This window comes from Spea bombifrons, chromosome 10 (assembly GCF_027358695.1).
Source record: "Spea bombifrons isolate aSpeBom1 chromosome 10, aSpeBom1.2.pri, whole genome shotgun sequence".
Taxonomy (NCBI): domain Eukaryota; kingdom Metazoa; phylum Chordata; class Amphibia; order Anura; family Pelobatidae; genus Spea; species Spea bombifrons.
The window spans coordinates 9852997-9867623 of NC_071096.1; the positions used below are offsets into that span (position 1 = coordinate 9852997).

The 14627-nt window shown below is 42.2% G+C and overlaps 1 protein-coding gene across 1 annotated transcript in view; it reads left to right on the top strand.

Moving 5' to 3' along the window:
* Positions 1–912: 912 nt before the first annotated feature.
* The window catches only part of KIF18A (kinesin family member 18A), a 29233-nt gene continuing 15518 nt past the window's right edge, over positions 913–14627 (top strand). The window contains exons 1-6 of the mRNA XM_053449071.1: positions 913–1013; positions 3170–3523; positions 4456–4613; positions 6989–7093; positions 7663–7773; positions 8301–8498. Of these exons, the coding sequence (XP_053305046.1) occupies positions 3199–3523; positions 4456–4613; positions 6989–7093; positions 7663–7773; positions 8301–8498 (897 nt within the window). The 5' untranslated portion in view covers positions 913–1013; positions 3170–3198. The remainder of the gene's footprint in view (positions 1014–3169; positions 3524–4455; positions 4614–6988; positions 7094–7662; positions 7774–8300; positions 8499–14627) is intronic.

The following is a 14627-nucleotide window of genomic DNA, read 5'->3' on the forward strand; positions in this document are numbered from 1 at the left end:
GGCACACCACCGGTAGTGTATGCATACAGTAGGGTGACCGAATAATAACAGGAATGTAGGGCAGACAAGATTGCAATTCAGCCCTGCTCTATACAGTTTTTATAAGCGTCCCCAGTAGCCATATGGTCCCAGCAGCACCCAGTATGTATAGGCCAATGACTCCCAACGCGCTATTATGCCATGGTAGGGGAACCCCAAACTAACAGCAGTACCGGCGGGCGACATGGACAGCCGTAAATATTGTAAGTAGAGGTCACACGGAGGGGTTAAAAAACCCAGTTTGTGTTGCCCCCCCTGGCCATTCCTTCCAGCATTTCAAAGGGCCATAAAGGAATGCCTTTGTGTGGAGGGGCGTGGTTAGAGGTGTGGCTAGGGGCGGGTTTTTTACAAGACTTTTTATGTGACTTTGTGACCATAGATAATTAAGGCATTTAGAGACAGAATAACAATGTCTTTTATTTACATCATTTTATTTATAAACAAATATCCTGTTGTTTATAAACACATCATTGTGACATTTCGGGCTGTAGAACTCTGTGATACTCTCATCCCCAGCAAACATTCTGAGCTCCTAGAAAAGAACGACATCAGGACGGTAGAGAAGGAAGGGGATTTGGGGTCACAAGAGGGACTGTTCCTCCAAAACAGGGACACTTGAGAGGTATGCCTCCTACCCGCCGCGCACGCTGCGCTCTCAGTGGGACTGCAGCTGAGTTACGTAACAGGCACACTCCAAGCACAGCACAGGAAGAGTTAATACATGTGAGGGTTTCCCGACCGTCAGCGAGTGACGTCACCCCACACCTTCCTCCAGCCAATCGAAATCGGGCTTTGAGCTTGGTGAGGCGGAGAGGCCGAATGGCTACGTCACGATCCCCGCTGCCCAATGATAGAGCCGGAAATTGCAGCCGCTCTGGTTTGAATCTTGTTGCGGGGTGAGCTGCGCAGGGCTCGGGGAAGGCGGATTAAACAGTTCCGGGACGTGTTATGGTGACCTACGGGGGACCGAGGAGGTTAGTTGGAGGCCGTGTTGCCGCAAATAGTAAACAGCAGCCAGTGTCCCCTCACTGATATATTCGACTTGGACCGTACCCGTTACCGGAGAGGCCTTTTACTTCTGCCGCGGGCCTTCTCTGAAGGTATTGCCAGGGCGCCATACAGTGCAGCCTGCTGCGTTAAAGCTGCCTCTCAGTGACCCACCCCCTCCCCGCCTTCTCTGGGTGTGATGGTGGGGCATTACTGGCACTGCACAGGGCAAAGACCCACATCCAGCGCCTCATCATCACGTTTATTACCCTCACTGGTGACTTCTTGCTGAATGAAGCCTCCTTCCTGAGAGGTGGATCCTTTATAAGTGCATCAACTCTCACACTCGCATACCCTCTTCTCTCACACTCTCTCTTACACACACCCCACTCTCACACCCCACACCCCACTCTCTCACACATGTGCACCCCACTCTCACACTCACACACTCTTTCCACTTTAAAGCCCTGTTATTGAGCGGATATATATAGATATATAGATATAGATATATATATATATATATGGGCAGCCGTATGAGGCGCGCATTGCTTGTAGTCGTCGGAAGAGAATAATGCATTGTGCGTAAATTCCACCTTCGGGGTTTTTAATCTGTGTTCAGAGGAGATGACGGCCTGAATATTGCTTTTTCTTTTAATAATTTTTTTATCACCTCGCGTGTTTACTGTTATTGGCATCCAAAATTTCCACGGACGCCGTCTGGCACCCCTCTTGATATTGCGTGTTGGCTGTTATTCCGTCAGCATGCGCAGATACGCAGTCTTTGGATGCTGGATACCTGACAGGCTGCCGGCATGTTAAAGCTGCTGTCCCGTCTATTCTACTAAATTGAATAATTTTATAACTAACTGTAGTGTTAGAAACCTAATACCTAGCGCTGCCGTCTGCATAAATCTTTACTAAATATTTTTGTAATCATGCTTCATCATTTTAAGGGGATGTTTAATTATGGGACTCCAAAGCAGCCACCGATAGGCTGTTGCCATAGAAACTGAATTGCTTTTTAAAGAGACCGTTTCATCTACTTTTATGAATTTAATTTGTAGTTTTAATTATTGCAACACTAAACCGCATTACACACAATTTCTTTTACTGATGGACGCCCGAAAATGGTGTAATCAAATATAGCTGGCATATTTTTTTTTTTTAATAAAATGCTTGTCATGTGACATAAGAACACTGTTGCTATAGAAACTGAAAAATAGCTTCTTTTTATGATGAAACCTTCATAGACAAGAATAATCTGACAGTTAACATGTTAGAGAGCTCAGTACTATGTGTAAGTGGAACAGCACCTTTACATTGCAGGCTTGGATGTCTCTGGGACGGATGAAGGGGGTTTTAGCAAGAATATTAAATAACGCTTATATATATTATATACAATCAGGCTGATTGTATGTGAGGGCCTGTCATTTACAAACGTATGGATAATGGAGTCCAATTAAGATAATATGAAGCATTTTATTTATGCATCTGCTACAAAATGACCCAATCTGTAGATACAATTTATATGCTTTGCCTGCAGGTTCTCGCTGGTCAGTTTTATAGAATGTGTGCCGTTTCCTCCTATGGCCGATTTTAAGCCCTCATACCTCTTCCTTCAAGTTGAAGGGGTGGTTTTCTGCCCCCCGGCAGACCCCACTAAAGAAGAATGCTTACCAAAGTGATCAGTATGCACTTTAACATGCATTCTTCAAATATGAAAAAAGGACTGAGGTAGAAGCTGCAGCTGCTCCTCTGATTTATAGTCCACAGGCATGAAATTAATCGCAGTGCAGGGACAGTTCACAGAGACAGCGATGGAGGTGACTCCTGGTAAGCATCACCCAACGCATCTCCTGCATGGAAATAATGGGGCAAATACATATTGAAAAGGGGGACATCATAAACGTTTAAAGGGACCATGCAGTATGTCGCAAACACTAAAGTGCATCTGATGGCCCGGAATGCCCTTTAAGCTATCATCAGTAATTATTTTTTCAAAAAGAACCAACCAAGAACTCCATATTTTCTAGAAGTTAAGTTTATTTTAATAAATGATTGTTTATAAACAATTGTTTCCAGAATTCAGAGAAGCACTCTCGTATGTAATCTAACAAACTTTTATTATTTTGATCTTTTCCAGAATCTAACCGTGTGGCGGATCGCTTGACAATGACTACCAGCGACACGGATGTGTGTAGCCACGTAAAGGTGGTGGTTCGAGTGCGCCCTGAAAACGAAAAGGAAAAACAAGGGAATTTCAGCAAAGTGGTTCAAGTGGTGGATAATCACATCCTAGTATTTGATCCAAAGGTAGAAGAGGTCAGCTTTATTCATGGCCGACGCGTCGCTAATCGTGATAGCAACAGAAGGAAAAATAAAGACATAAAATTTGTTTTCGACCGTGTCTTTCACGAGCGATCCCACCAAGCTGAAGTTTTTGAACATACCACGAAGGTTGTCCTTGACGGTGTGCTCGATGGATATAACTGCACAGGTTTGTACACGCGTGCAGGTTGTGGTCATTTGTATTTAAATTTAATGCGTATTTTATTGTGAGCCAATGTTTGAACGTTGAAGACAAACTTTTTTGGGTCGACTTTCTACATGGATGCATCTTTTTTATTTTGTGTGTGCCATGCCCACCACTAAATGCCGAAGCTTTGGGGAAATGCTTTCCTGCACCCCCAGTGCATTCCCCCGATGGCACCTGGCTTCACCAGTTCCATTTACATGTTAGCTTGCTGAAGATCCTGGGATGCAATATCGTGGAAAGGCCATGTGGCCGCATAGAAATACTCTGCAGAGCCCAGGGAGTCAACAAGGGCTTTTTGGGCAATGTCAAAAATGGTAAGCGGCACAAAAGGTACTTTTTTGACCCCTTCAGACCCCTATGGACGTACCGGTACGTCCTCATCTTCTTGCACCTTCTTCACGGGAGATCAGGCTGTCGTTTGACAGCCTGGACTCCCCCGTGTCAGCAGAAGCCAGCATCTGCTCCATGTTTCTGCTCCATGTGCTGAATGGAGTATCTGTAGGTATACATTGACCCCAACCAGAATTCGGAGGAAACATATGGCATATAGAATATACCGTATGAAGGGCCAGCCCCGTTGATTCTTCCCTGCCAGACGAACCACGTTCTAGCCTAATCCTAACTACGCACATAATGTGTTTAGTCTTTTATAATACATTCAGGACATGGTGGTCGATCTTTGTAAACATCCCATTTGGACATCTTTGAATTCTGAGCGGCATTAAAAGCAACATTGCGTAACATGTTATTTTTTGGGTAAAATCATTGCTATTTATTGTGTGTAAACAAAAACTATTCATTAGCAGAACCAGTCATTCGATTTATGAGGCGGCTCTGTGTGGATTTGCTGATGAACGTCAGGAGCGTCATTCATTATTGTCTAATTTCTGTAGTTCTGGCCTACGGAGCCACAGGCGCTGGGAAGACGCACACGATGCTGGGAGCCCACGGTCAGCCGGGTGTGATGTATCTCACCATGATGGATCTGTACGATCGGATTGATAGCTTGAAGGAAGAGAAGCTTTGCGATGTAGCAGTTTCCTATCTAGAGGTTGGTTACATAGACAGAAAACTGTACAGTAAAAATGATGGCCATATATTTAAGCCACTCTGTCACTTTGCCCAAATCCAACGTGTTATAATTTTGTACCCTAAATGAACCTGCACTCCTGTTCAAAAGTTTGGGGTCACTTAGTTGTTTCCATGGAAGACGAGGCATTTTCTTGCCGAAACATAATTGCAAAAGGGTTTTCTAATTAGCCTTTTAAACTTGGATCTGCGAACACTACGGGCCATTGGAACACAGGAGTGATGGAGTGATAAAGGGCCAGTGGAACACAGGAGTGATGGCGTGATAAAGGGCCGTTGGAACACAGGTGTGATGGCGTGATAAAAGGCCGTTGGAACACAGGAGTGATGGCGTGATAAAGGGCCGTTGGAACACAGGAGTGATGGCGTGATAAAGGGCCGTTGGAACACAGGAGTGATGGCGTGATAAAGGGCCGTTGGAACACAGGAGTGATGGCGTGATAAAGGGCCGTTGGAACACAGGAGTGATGGCGTGATAAGGGGCCGTTGGAACACAGGAGTGATGGCGTGATAAAGGGCCGTTGGAACACAGGAGTGATGGCGTGATAAAGGGCCGTTGGAACACAGGTGTGATGGCGTGATAAAAGGCCGTTGGAACACAGGAGTGATGGCGTGATAAAGGGCCGTTGGAACACAGGAGTGATGGCGTGATAAAGGGCCGTTGGAACACAGGAGTGATGGCGTGATAAAGGGCCGTTAGAACACAGGAGTGATGGCGTGATAAAGGGCCGTTGGAACACAGGAGTGATGGCGTGATAAGGGGCCGTTGGAACACAGGAGTGATGGCGTGATAAAGGGCCGTTGGAACACAGGAGTGATGGCGTGATAAAGGGCCGTTGGGACACAGGAGTGATGGCGTGATAAAGGGCCGTTGGAACACAGGAGTGATGGCGTGATAAAGGGCCATTGGAACACAGGAGTGATGGCGTGATAAGGGGCCATTGGAACACAGGAGTGATGGCGTGATAAGGGGCTATTGGGACACAGGAGTGATGGTAGTGATAAAAGGCCATTGGAACACAGGAGTGATGAAGGGCCTCTGTACGCCTATGAAGATATTCCATTTAAAAAACAGTGACTTACAACATTAACCCCGTCTGCACTGGATTTCTGATCCATTTCATGTTATTTCAATGGCCACAAATGTGCTTTCTCTTTCCAAAACAAGGAAGTTTCTGTGTGACCCCAAACTTTTAAACTGTAGTGTATGTGTAACGGTGTGTTATAGAATAAATGAAGCAATATATATGTTAAAACTCTCCTTACATGTATACAATGGGGAAAGGTATCTTGATTCTTCTTTTCTCTTGCCTATTAAATTGATGTTGATTGGGTTCAGGCATCCTTTCCACGCGGTTAAATTTAATTAGTATCAATTAACTTCAATCAGTTGCACTTATCTACGAACAAGAAGGAAAAGCTATAGGTAGTGTACATGAAGGAACCTCGTTATGGTGGAAGCCCTATAAGCGTAACTAGTGCTATAAACATGTAAGACGGGGATTATTTCTGTCTCCATTTCTTCTTGTATGAAATTCACAGATTAGTTACGGTTAAAGCGACTGCACAAAATTCAGACTCTGTCCTCTTTGTGCGTAATTGTATGTGAACTACATTTGACTGGTAAAGATATGTCTTTGATGTGAAAAAATGTGCTTCTTACAAATCTTCCTTTTATATGGTGACTCTTCTCCGCTCTTGTAAGAACAGCATGGATTCCCTTTAGCCCTTATTTTTTTATAGACCTAATCCATAATAGAGCTTTCATTGGTTCTTTACATCAAAACAATATAAATGTATTTCCGAAAGCTCTTCTTTACTGTTTAACACGTTCTCACTTTGTTGTGTGGAATTTAAATCTTTATTGGCACAAATAGCACATTGTTCCAGATTCGGAGAAGAATGCAGCCTATCTTATCTAAAATACTTAATTTGGTGATTTTTAATAAGTATTTTATAGGCTGCGTGTATATTAGTATGCGTTAATTTATTAGGTGCTAGCAGTCCTATGGAGATTTTATTTAGGTTACAGTAGGTATGCATACATTCTGAAAAGAGGCCATTGCCCCATAGAGCTTACAGTCTAAGTAAGGGTTCCTCGAACGTAATCAATGTTTCAATGAGCGCTGTTAAGGGAAAGAAGGAAAGCAGTTCAAAGGATACCTGGAAAAAAATGGATGTAATTGCCCCTTTCATTTTATGATTTTTCTTTAAAATTTTATGTTTTAATCTTTTTTTTTTACTGTAAATTTTAGGTGTAGTATGTCTGTTAATAACTGCACTAAAAACACTAAATTAGAGTTTACAAACCATTTAATCCAGTTTTTGGTTTCTTAGGTGTACAACGAACAAATCCGTGACCTTCTCGCAAACTCCGGCCCGTTGGCTGTACGGGAAGATGCTCAGAAAGGCGTTGTCGTGCAAGGATTAACTTTACATCAGGTATGTGCTCGGAATATAGTTATTTAACAGACTTTTACTATACAGCCATGCTAGCACCGTGCTTTAAGGAAATAATTTACTAGGGATCGTAACGACCGATATGAGAGTGTTACTGACTTTGTCACCTAAAAGCAAAAGGAGCAAGTGTCTGAATACTGCATAGTATAGAGATTGTTTGGAAGACGTTTCCCTTCGGAGATATATAACGATATATATAACGCTGATATATAAAACTCTCGATGATCCCCTAATCATGTGGAATGCCCTATGTTGGCACAGTCACCAGATCATGCAGCTCGATGAACCCTTCGTGCCTTTCTTTTCGATCAGTGATTATCAGTGTTACTATAAGTCACAATAATGTGTTTATAAACCGCAAAATGTGTTTATGAATTAAACTATGTAAACCGAAAAATAGTTTTCTTAAATACTAATGTCTTATACCGATATAATTATAAACCCTATTTTATATATTTATATGTGTGTATATATACATATAATTTCTGTTTTGACTGTATATGTATGTGTATATAATATATATATATATATTTTTATTTTATTTTTTTTAGCCAAAATCAGCAGATGAAATCCTTCAGTTGCTTGATTATGGGAACAAGAATAGAACGCAACACCCTACTGATGTAAACGCATCCTCTTCACGATCACATGCGGTTTTGCAGGTAAAGGATATACAGAAATGTAAACATTGTAATTGCAGGAGTAAGTACTAAAGCGATCCCCTTTTTGTAACACATCATTTTTATTTCACAACATTTTAAAAGGTGAATCAGTGGTTGTGAAAACTTGAGCATGCAGGCTGAGTAGGACCGATAAACCAGGTATAGCAAGGACTGGGTAGTAAGGGCATTAAAACATGCATGGGATAGGCGTATGGCTCCTTACTCTGAGATGAGACAAAGGACTGATTAAGGTCCTAGTCTTCATATGAGTACAAAACAGGCAGACTAGATGAGCCTGATGGGTTTTATCTGTCATCAAATTCTATTTCCTGTGTGTTTCAGTCCCTTAGATGCACTGGACTGTATTCATAAGAAACAGTGCTAAAGCTAAGTTATAGCAAACCAATTTAATGCTCTTGGTGATAGCCCCACATTTGGTAGCCCATCTGCACGTTGTGGATGTAACCCTCAGTTTTGACAAATGCGTGCAGTGTTTGTGAATATTTGTGTTTATTTTATTGTTTCAGATATATCTAAGGCAGCAGGAGAAAACTGCAAGTATCAATCAGAATTTTAAAATTGCCAAGATGTCTCTCATTGACTTGGCTGGTTCAGAACGGGCCAGCGCTACGAATGCCAAAGGCGACCGTTTGCGGGAAGGGACAAACATCAATCGCTCATTGTTGGCTTTGGGAAATGTCATCAACGCTCTTGCAGATCCAAAGGTATATGTTGTGGATACTCATTTCTGTGCTATAGATTTTTTTTGTGTTGCCAGTAAAGTTGTCAGTACCACTTTGACGTTAAGGGCAATTTACCTCTCCTAGTTATCCAGGACAATTACTTACGTTCCAGGAGAAAACCTTTCTATGTCCTTTGTGGAGTTGGGTATGCACAGTACATTATATAGTTTTCTAGTCCAGGGATATCAATTACTGTCCTTGAGGACCACAAAATCATTATAACATTGTACTATTGTTTAATAATGCAATTATTGAATGCACACCAAAGAAATCTCTCTAGTGCCCAAGACTACACCAGTTAACCTGTTCCTGGATAGCGAACAAATGTGTATTTGTGATTGGACTTTAAATATTTTCATATATTAAACATTATATACTATTAGTATAGCAATTAGGCCATATCTTTTATATTTATATATATACCGTATTTGCTCGATTATAAGACGAGGTTTTTTTCAGAGCAAATGCTCTGAAAAATACCCCTCGTCTTATAATCGGGGTCGTCTTCTAATCAGACCTCAAATAGAGGTCTGATTAGGAGACTAAGATCCAGATCCCCCGCACCGCTGCAGGGGACCTGGATCCTCCTGTCGTCGCCCCCCCCCCTCCCCACACACTTACCGGTGCTTCCGGAGGTGAAGTTGGCAGCGGGGGTTTGTATGCGTCCGTCGCAAATACGTTCCCCGACTGTCAGAGATCAGAGTTCCAGAGTTCCTGATCTCTGACAGCCGGGGAAGGTATTTGCGACGGACGCATACAAACCCCCGCTGCCAACTCCACCTCCTTCCGGCTGCCGCGGAATGAGACGTCAACCCGCTGCCCCGGCAATACAGCAGGAAATTGGAAGCACCGGTAAGTGTGTGTGTGTGTGTGTGTGTGTGTGTGTGTGTGTGTGTGTAGGGCATTTCTGGAATGCCTTATACCCCTATATGCCACTCTGGCACTTAGGGGGTTAAAAGGCATATTATGGGGCAGAGTGGCATATAGGGAGGTATAAGGCATTTCAGGAGGCAGAGTGGCGTTAAGGGGGCATTTAATAGTGCACTCTGCCTCCTGAAATGCCTTATACCTCCCTATATGCCACTCTGCCCCATAATATGCCTTTTAACCCCCTAAATGCCAGAGTGGCATATAGGGGTATAAGGCATTTCTGGAGGCAGAGTGCTCTATATAATGCCTTTTAACTCCCTTAATGCCACTCTGCCTCCTGGAATGCCTTATACCTCCCTATATGCCACTCTGCCCCATAATATGCATTTTAACCCCCTAAATGCCAGAATGGGATATAGGGGTATAAGGCATTCCTGTAGGCAGAGTGGCACATAGGGGGTCAAAAGGCATACCATGGGGCACAGTGGCATATAGAGGGTTAAAAGGCATATCATGGGCCACAGTGCCATATTGGTGTGGCAAGCCTGGGGGCAGATGTGCGTAACTGGGGGACAGGTTGGAAAATACAAGAAATAAAAACAAAAAATATATATTTTTCTCAATCATAGCTTTTATTAAAAAAAATAGTTTACATGAATTAACATTTACTGGTAAAACTTTTTTCCTTTAGGGTCGTCTTATATTCAGGCTTTTTCTTTTTTTCCTAAGTTAATATTCAGATTTTGGGGGGTCGTCTTATAATCAGGGTCGTCTTATAATCGAGCAAATACGGTATATATATATTTATTTATTTTTTTAATCTGCTTATGTTCCGTCGGGTTTACCCACTTGGCATGTCTGGTATATGTGCTGCGCAGAGCCATTTTCTAGCTGGCAACTCCAATCTGCATGTTTCGGATGAAGTGTATGTGAAGGCCGGTCTCCTGAAGGGAGAACAATGTTTCGCGTGCGCGTGTTCCTCCCATGGCGGCTGGAAATCCGATGCTGCAATTTGCCTGTTTAGAGAGGGGATTTCATCGGCCTATTTCATGAACATCAATTAACTTTGCCTTAAAGAGATCTGTCGCTTTTCCCAAATCCCAACCTGTACAATTCTAAATACTGAATATCTGTGATTACTTATTGAAATAAGCTATTTATTTATATGTACAGTATATACAGAAATGTGCAAAGGTTTTAGCCAGGTGTGAAAAAATGCTGAAACGGAATGCTTTTGAAAATAGCTTATATTTATCATTTAACAAAAATTAAGTGGGTGAACAGAAGAAAAATCTAAATCAAAATTTGGCGTGAACAGCCTTTGCCCTCAAAACGGCATCAGTTATTCTAGGTACGCTCACAGAAAGGTTGTTCCAAACATCTCTTGTGGATTTAGGCAGCTTCAGTTGCTTCCCTCTCTTCATGTAATCTCAGACAGACTGGAAGATGTTGAGATCATGGCTCTGTGGAGGTTATGCCATCACTTCCAGGACACCTTGTTCTTCTCTACTTCTTCTGTTAAGATAGTTTTTAATGACTTTGGGTGGGTTCGACGTTGTGCTGCAGATTAAATTTGGTGCCCATCAGGGTACCACTGTTTTCTGCCAATGCTGAGCTGATGGCGCTGCTGGACATTGTCCGATTACATGTGTCAGCTGCACTAAGATTCCTTGGCCGACCAATCCGTCTACTGTCCTCAACGTTGCGCGTTTCTTTGTGCATCTTAAAAAGAGCTTGGACAGAACATTTGGCACCCCCTGTCTGCCTGGGAGTGACCTGGCTGATGCCTTATTGCTCAGTCTTGGTCACAGTGTATGACTTTAGACATTACACTCCTCAGCAACCTCACCTTGTGAGTTCCTCACCCAGTCTTATTCCTCACTCCAGCGCCTGTTTGGTATAATTGTTTAATCGTACACCTTAGGGTGGTCACACCAAATACCGATTTGCTTTTTGTTATATGATAAAAATAAACAATTAAATATGTTCTATTTTTACACACCTGCCTAAAATGTTTGTGCTTTACTGTATATATAGACACTATGTATCTATCTGTACATGCATACAATGGGGAAACTGTATATCATTTTATCATTTGCCTTAAGCTAAGCATTTTAAATAGGGTAACCTATCGAGATAAGAAATATGTGCTTTTCATCATCAGGATAGCTTTGTCCGAAATGTCTTTTTACACTGAAGGGGGCATACCAAGACATTTTGGGCAATGCTATGCTTCCAACTTTGTGGGAACAGTTTGAGGAAGACCCTTATCTATCCCAACATGACTGCCCCCCAGCGCACAAAGCAAGCTCCATAAAGATATGGTTGGATGAGTTTGGTGCAGAAGAATTTGACCGGCCGCACAGAGCTCCGACCTCAACCCCATTGAACACCTTTGGGATGAATTGGAATGGAGATGGTGAGCCGGGCGTCTCGTCCAACATCAGTGCCTGACCTCACAAACGCTCTACTGGATGAATGGGCAAAAATCCCACATAAAACTCTCTCAAATCTTGTGGAAAGAGTAGAAGCTGTTACAGCTTCAAAGGGGGACCAACTTCATATTAATGTTCATGTATTTAGAATGCAAGATCATAAAGTGTTGGTGTAATGGTCAGGCTTCCCAATACTTTTGTCCATATAGTGTACATCGTCATAGTCTTCTGGTTATTAGGTGTATAAAATAAGCTTGATAACTCGGAAAGAATTGCAGTCACGTAAGTAATTCCTTATTAAGGGTCCCCCAAGGGGAATCGTCTGCTTCTGAATGTAATTCGCCGACTCCCTCGCAATGCCTCAATTAAAGGATGTGTCATATTTCTGTCTTCCCGGCCACTGTTTTATACACTTTTATGAAGTAATAATCTTTTACAACTTCCTTGCTTAACATCGAGCTCATTTTTATAGCTCTGGGTGCCCTAAAATATCAAAAGACAAATACGAGTTTATGAGGAATTCTTTGCCGGAGAAAATGTGCCGAAAGAAGGAGTTTGCACAGCAAATTGTCGGAGAAGATTTATTTGAATGATGTAAATTATGATTTCGCATCATCGCGGTTTGGCTGCGGTTTCTAATCTCAGGCAGAAATTGTCTGTCGTTGCGTACGGGGATTTGCGCAGGCAGCCCACCGCAAGGAGATGCGTTTGGCCGAACATGTCTCCACGGCACAAAAGAGCTGGGCTAGACTGGGCAAACGGGGAGACCATGAATATTTAAAGATGGAAATAGCTTTATGTGACTTTCCAATGTGTTACCAGGGTGAAGGGTCAGTTCCATTTAACAGAGCACTCTGACTCTAAACTCCAGAGTTAATATGGGCAGTCATTGGCGAGATCTCCGCTTACATTCATGTTTTAGGACAGAGTTGGGTTTGTGAAAACGTGTGTGTTTGGTTATCCTAAAACAGCCTGAAGAGCAATGATGCAACATCCCTTCTCCCGTCTTTCAAGCTGACCGCTAACATTGTTCCACAAACCTAAACAATATGCTCTTTCCCTATTCCCTTCTTTTCTGCTCACAAATAGCTTGTAATTGAAATAAGTATCCAGTAAAACACAACGGCCCCCAACTTGTTTACATGATAGAATAGGGGACAGCAATACTTGGTACGCACATCTGTTTGCCACTAGCGGATGAGCTCCCGGCTCTATTTTATATATATATATATATATATATATATATATATATATATATATATATATATATATATATATATATATATATATATATATATTATAATATAAAAAAAAATGTAAACAAAAATGCTTCACAGCTTAATATACCTATTTCTGTTTATACATTTTTTATTATTATTATTACATGGAAAAACCTGCATTTACCCCCCCCCCCTTCATTTCAGTGTAATTCTCTGTGTATTATGTTAGAATTGTAGCATGGCACCCATGTTTCCTATGGAAAGTATAAAAAGTTATTTTATTAAAGGGCCAGTTATGCACCCTGTTGTAAAACTCTGATCGTGCGCCTCCCGCACACGGGCCAGTGGTATTCCCCCTAATGTCTGGATGCCGCTGACACTTAACCAAATCCCATGGCCAAGTTATGGAAAGATGAGGAACTTGGCAGCTACGCGGTATACTAGAAACACCCCAGAGCCGGGGAGATCGCAGGGACTGTTATTTATAGTAGTAGAAAAATTATGCATGATCAGTCCTTATCAGAAATAAGGAAACAAAGTAAGGATCCTGTCGAATGATTGGGTTCCCAAGATGTTTCTGAGGTCCAGGCTTCTTATGTGTAACGAAATATATGGTATTCTCTATTAAACAATCAGCCAAAGCAGATTACATTAAAAGCCAATGACGCTTTTTAAATAGACTGTAACTTAATGTTTGAAGTTGCATAATCCAGAATGTCTCATGGAGAATGCTCAACCATAGCCATGTTTTGTGCCTTGTTCCATACCATGGGACGCATTGGTAGAACGTTCAATCTCCGCATTCACTTATGAGTGCACACGGGCATCTACGTGAAACTGCTGTCAACCAGGAGAAGGCCCTGCAAAGTACCCCATAGGAGAAGTCCAAAGGATCAATACCCATCGGGTTGTTGGCATTAAACTCGGGCGTACAGATACTTGGGACAGTATCTAGTGCCCCAGTGGTGGCATTTTATTTGCCACGGTGTAAAAGCTTGCAGACTCATTGATAACGTGCGACTCCGCGGAAGGTCCGCATCTCTCCGACGCCCAGTAGATGACTACAGAACAGCGACTTGCGGATAGGGCTGCAGAAATTTGTGGCTTGCCGTTATAGTCTGTGTTCACGAGAAGATTTTCTCTAAAGCTGAGGGGAATGTTTTTATTGGCCAACTTTTCCAAGCTTCATGTTAAGTTTGCATAACTTAATACCGTCAGTTGTTATGCCAGATATTTTCTGGCAATGAAAGTACAACATATGGCATATTTTTAATAGACGGTGCTATTTCTTGAGTAAGGATTGATGCAGTGTATCTATGCTCATAGCACTACGTAGTAATCGCGTGTTTTTAATCATTTGGTTTTTCTAGTGGCCGGTATAGGTGACACCCAATCATGTAACGGTTATTATTTTCATACGTATGTACCTGTGTAAAAACTATTTAGAATATAATAGAAAATTATAAAATAAAATGGCTATATAGCTGGGTAGAGCCAAAGAGAATATGACGCCTTTAGTTGAAGCCTCTTTCAATGGATCAAAGTGAGAAAAGATATGGACGCCCCTAAGATTTTGGGATCTCTGA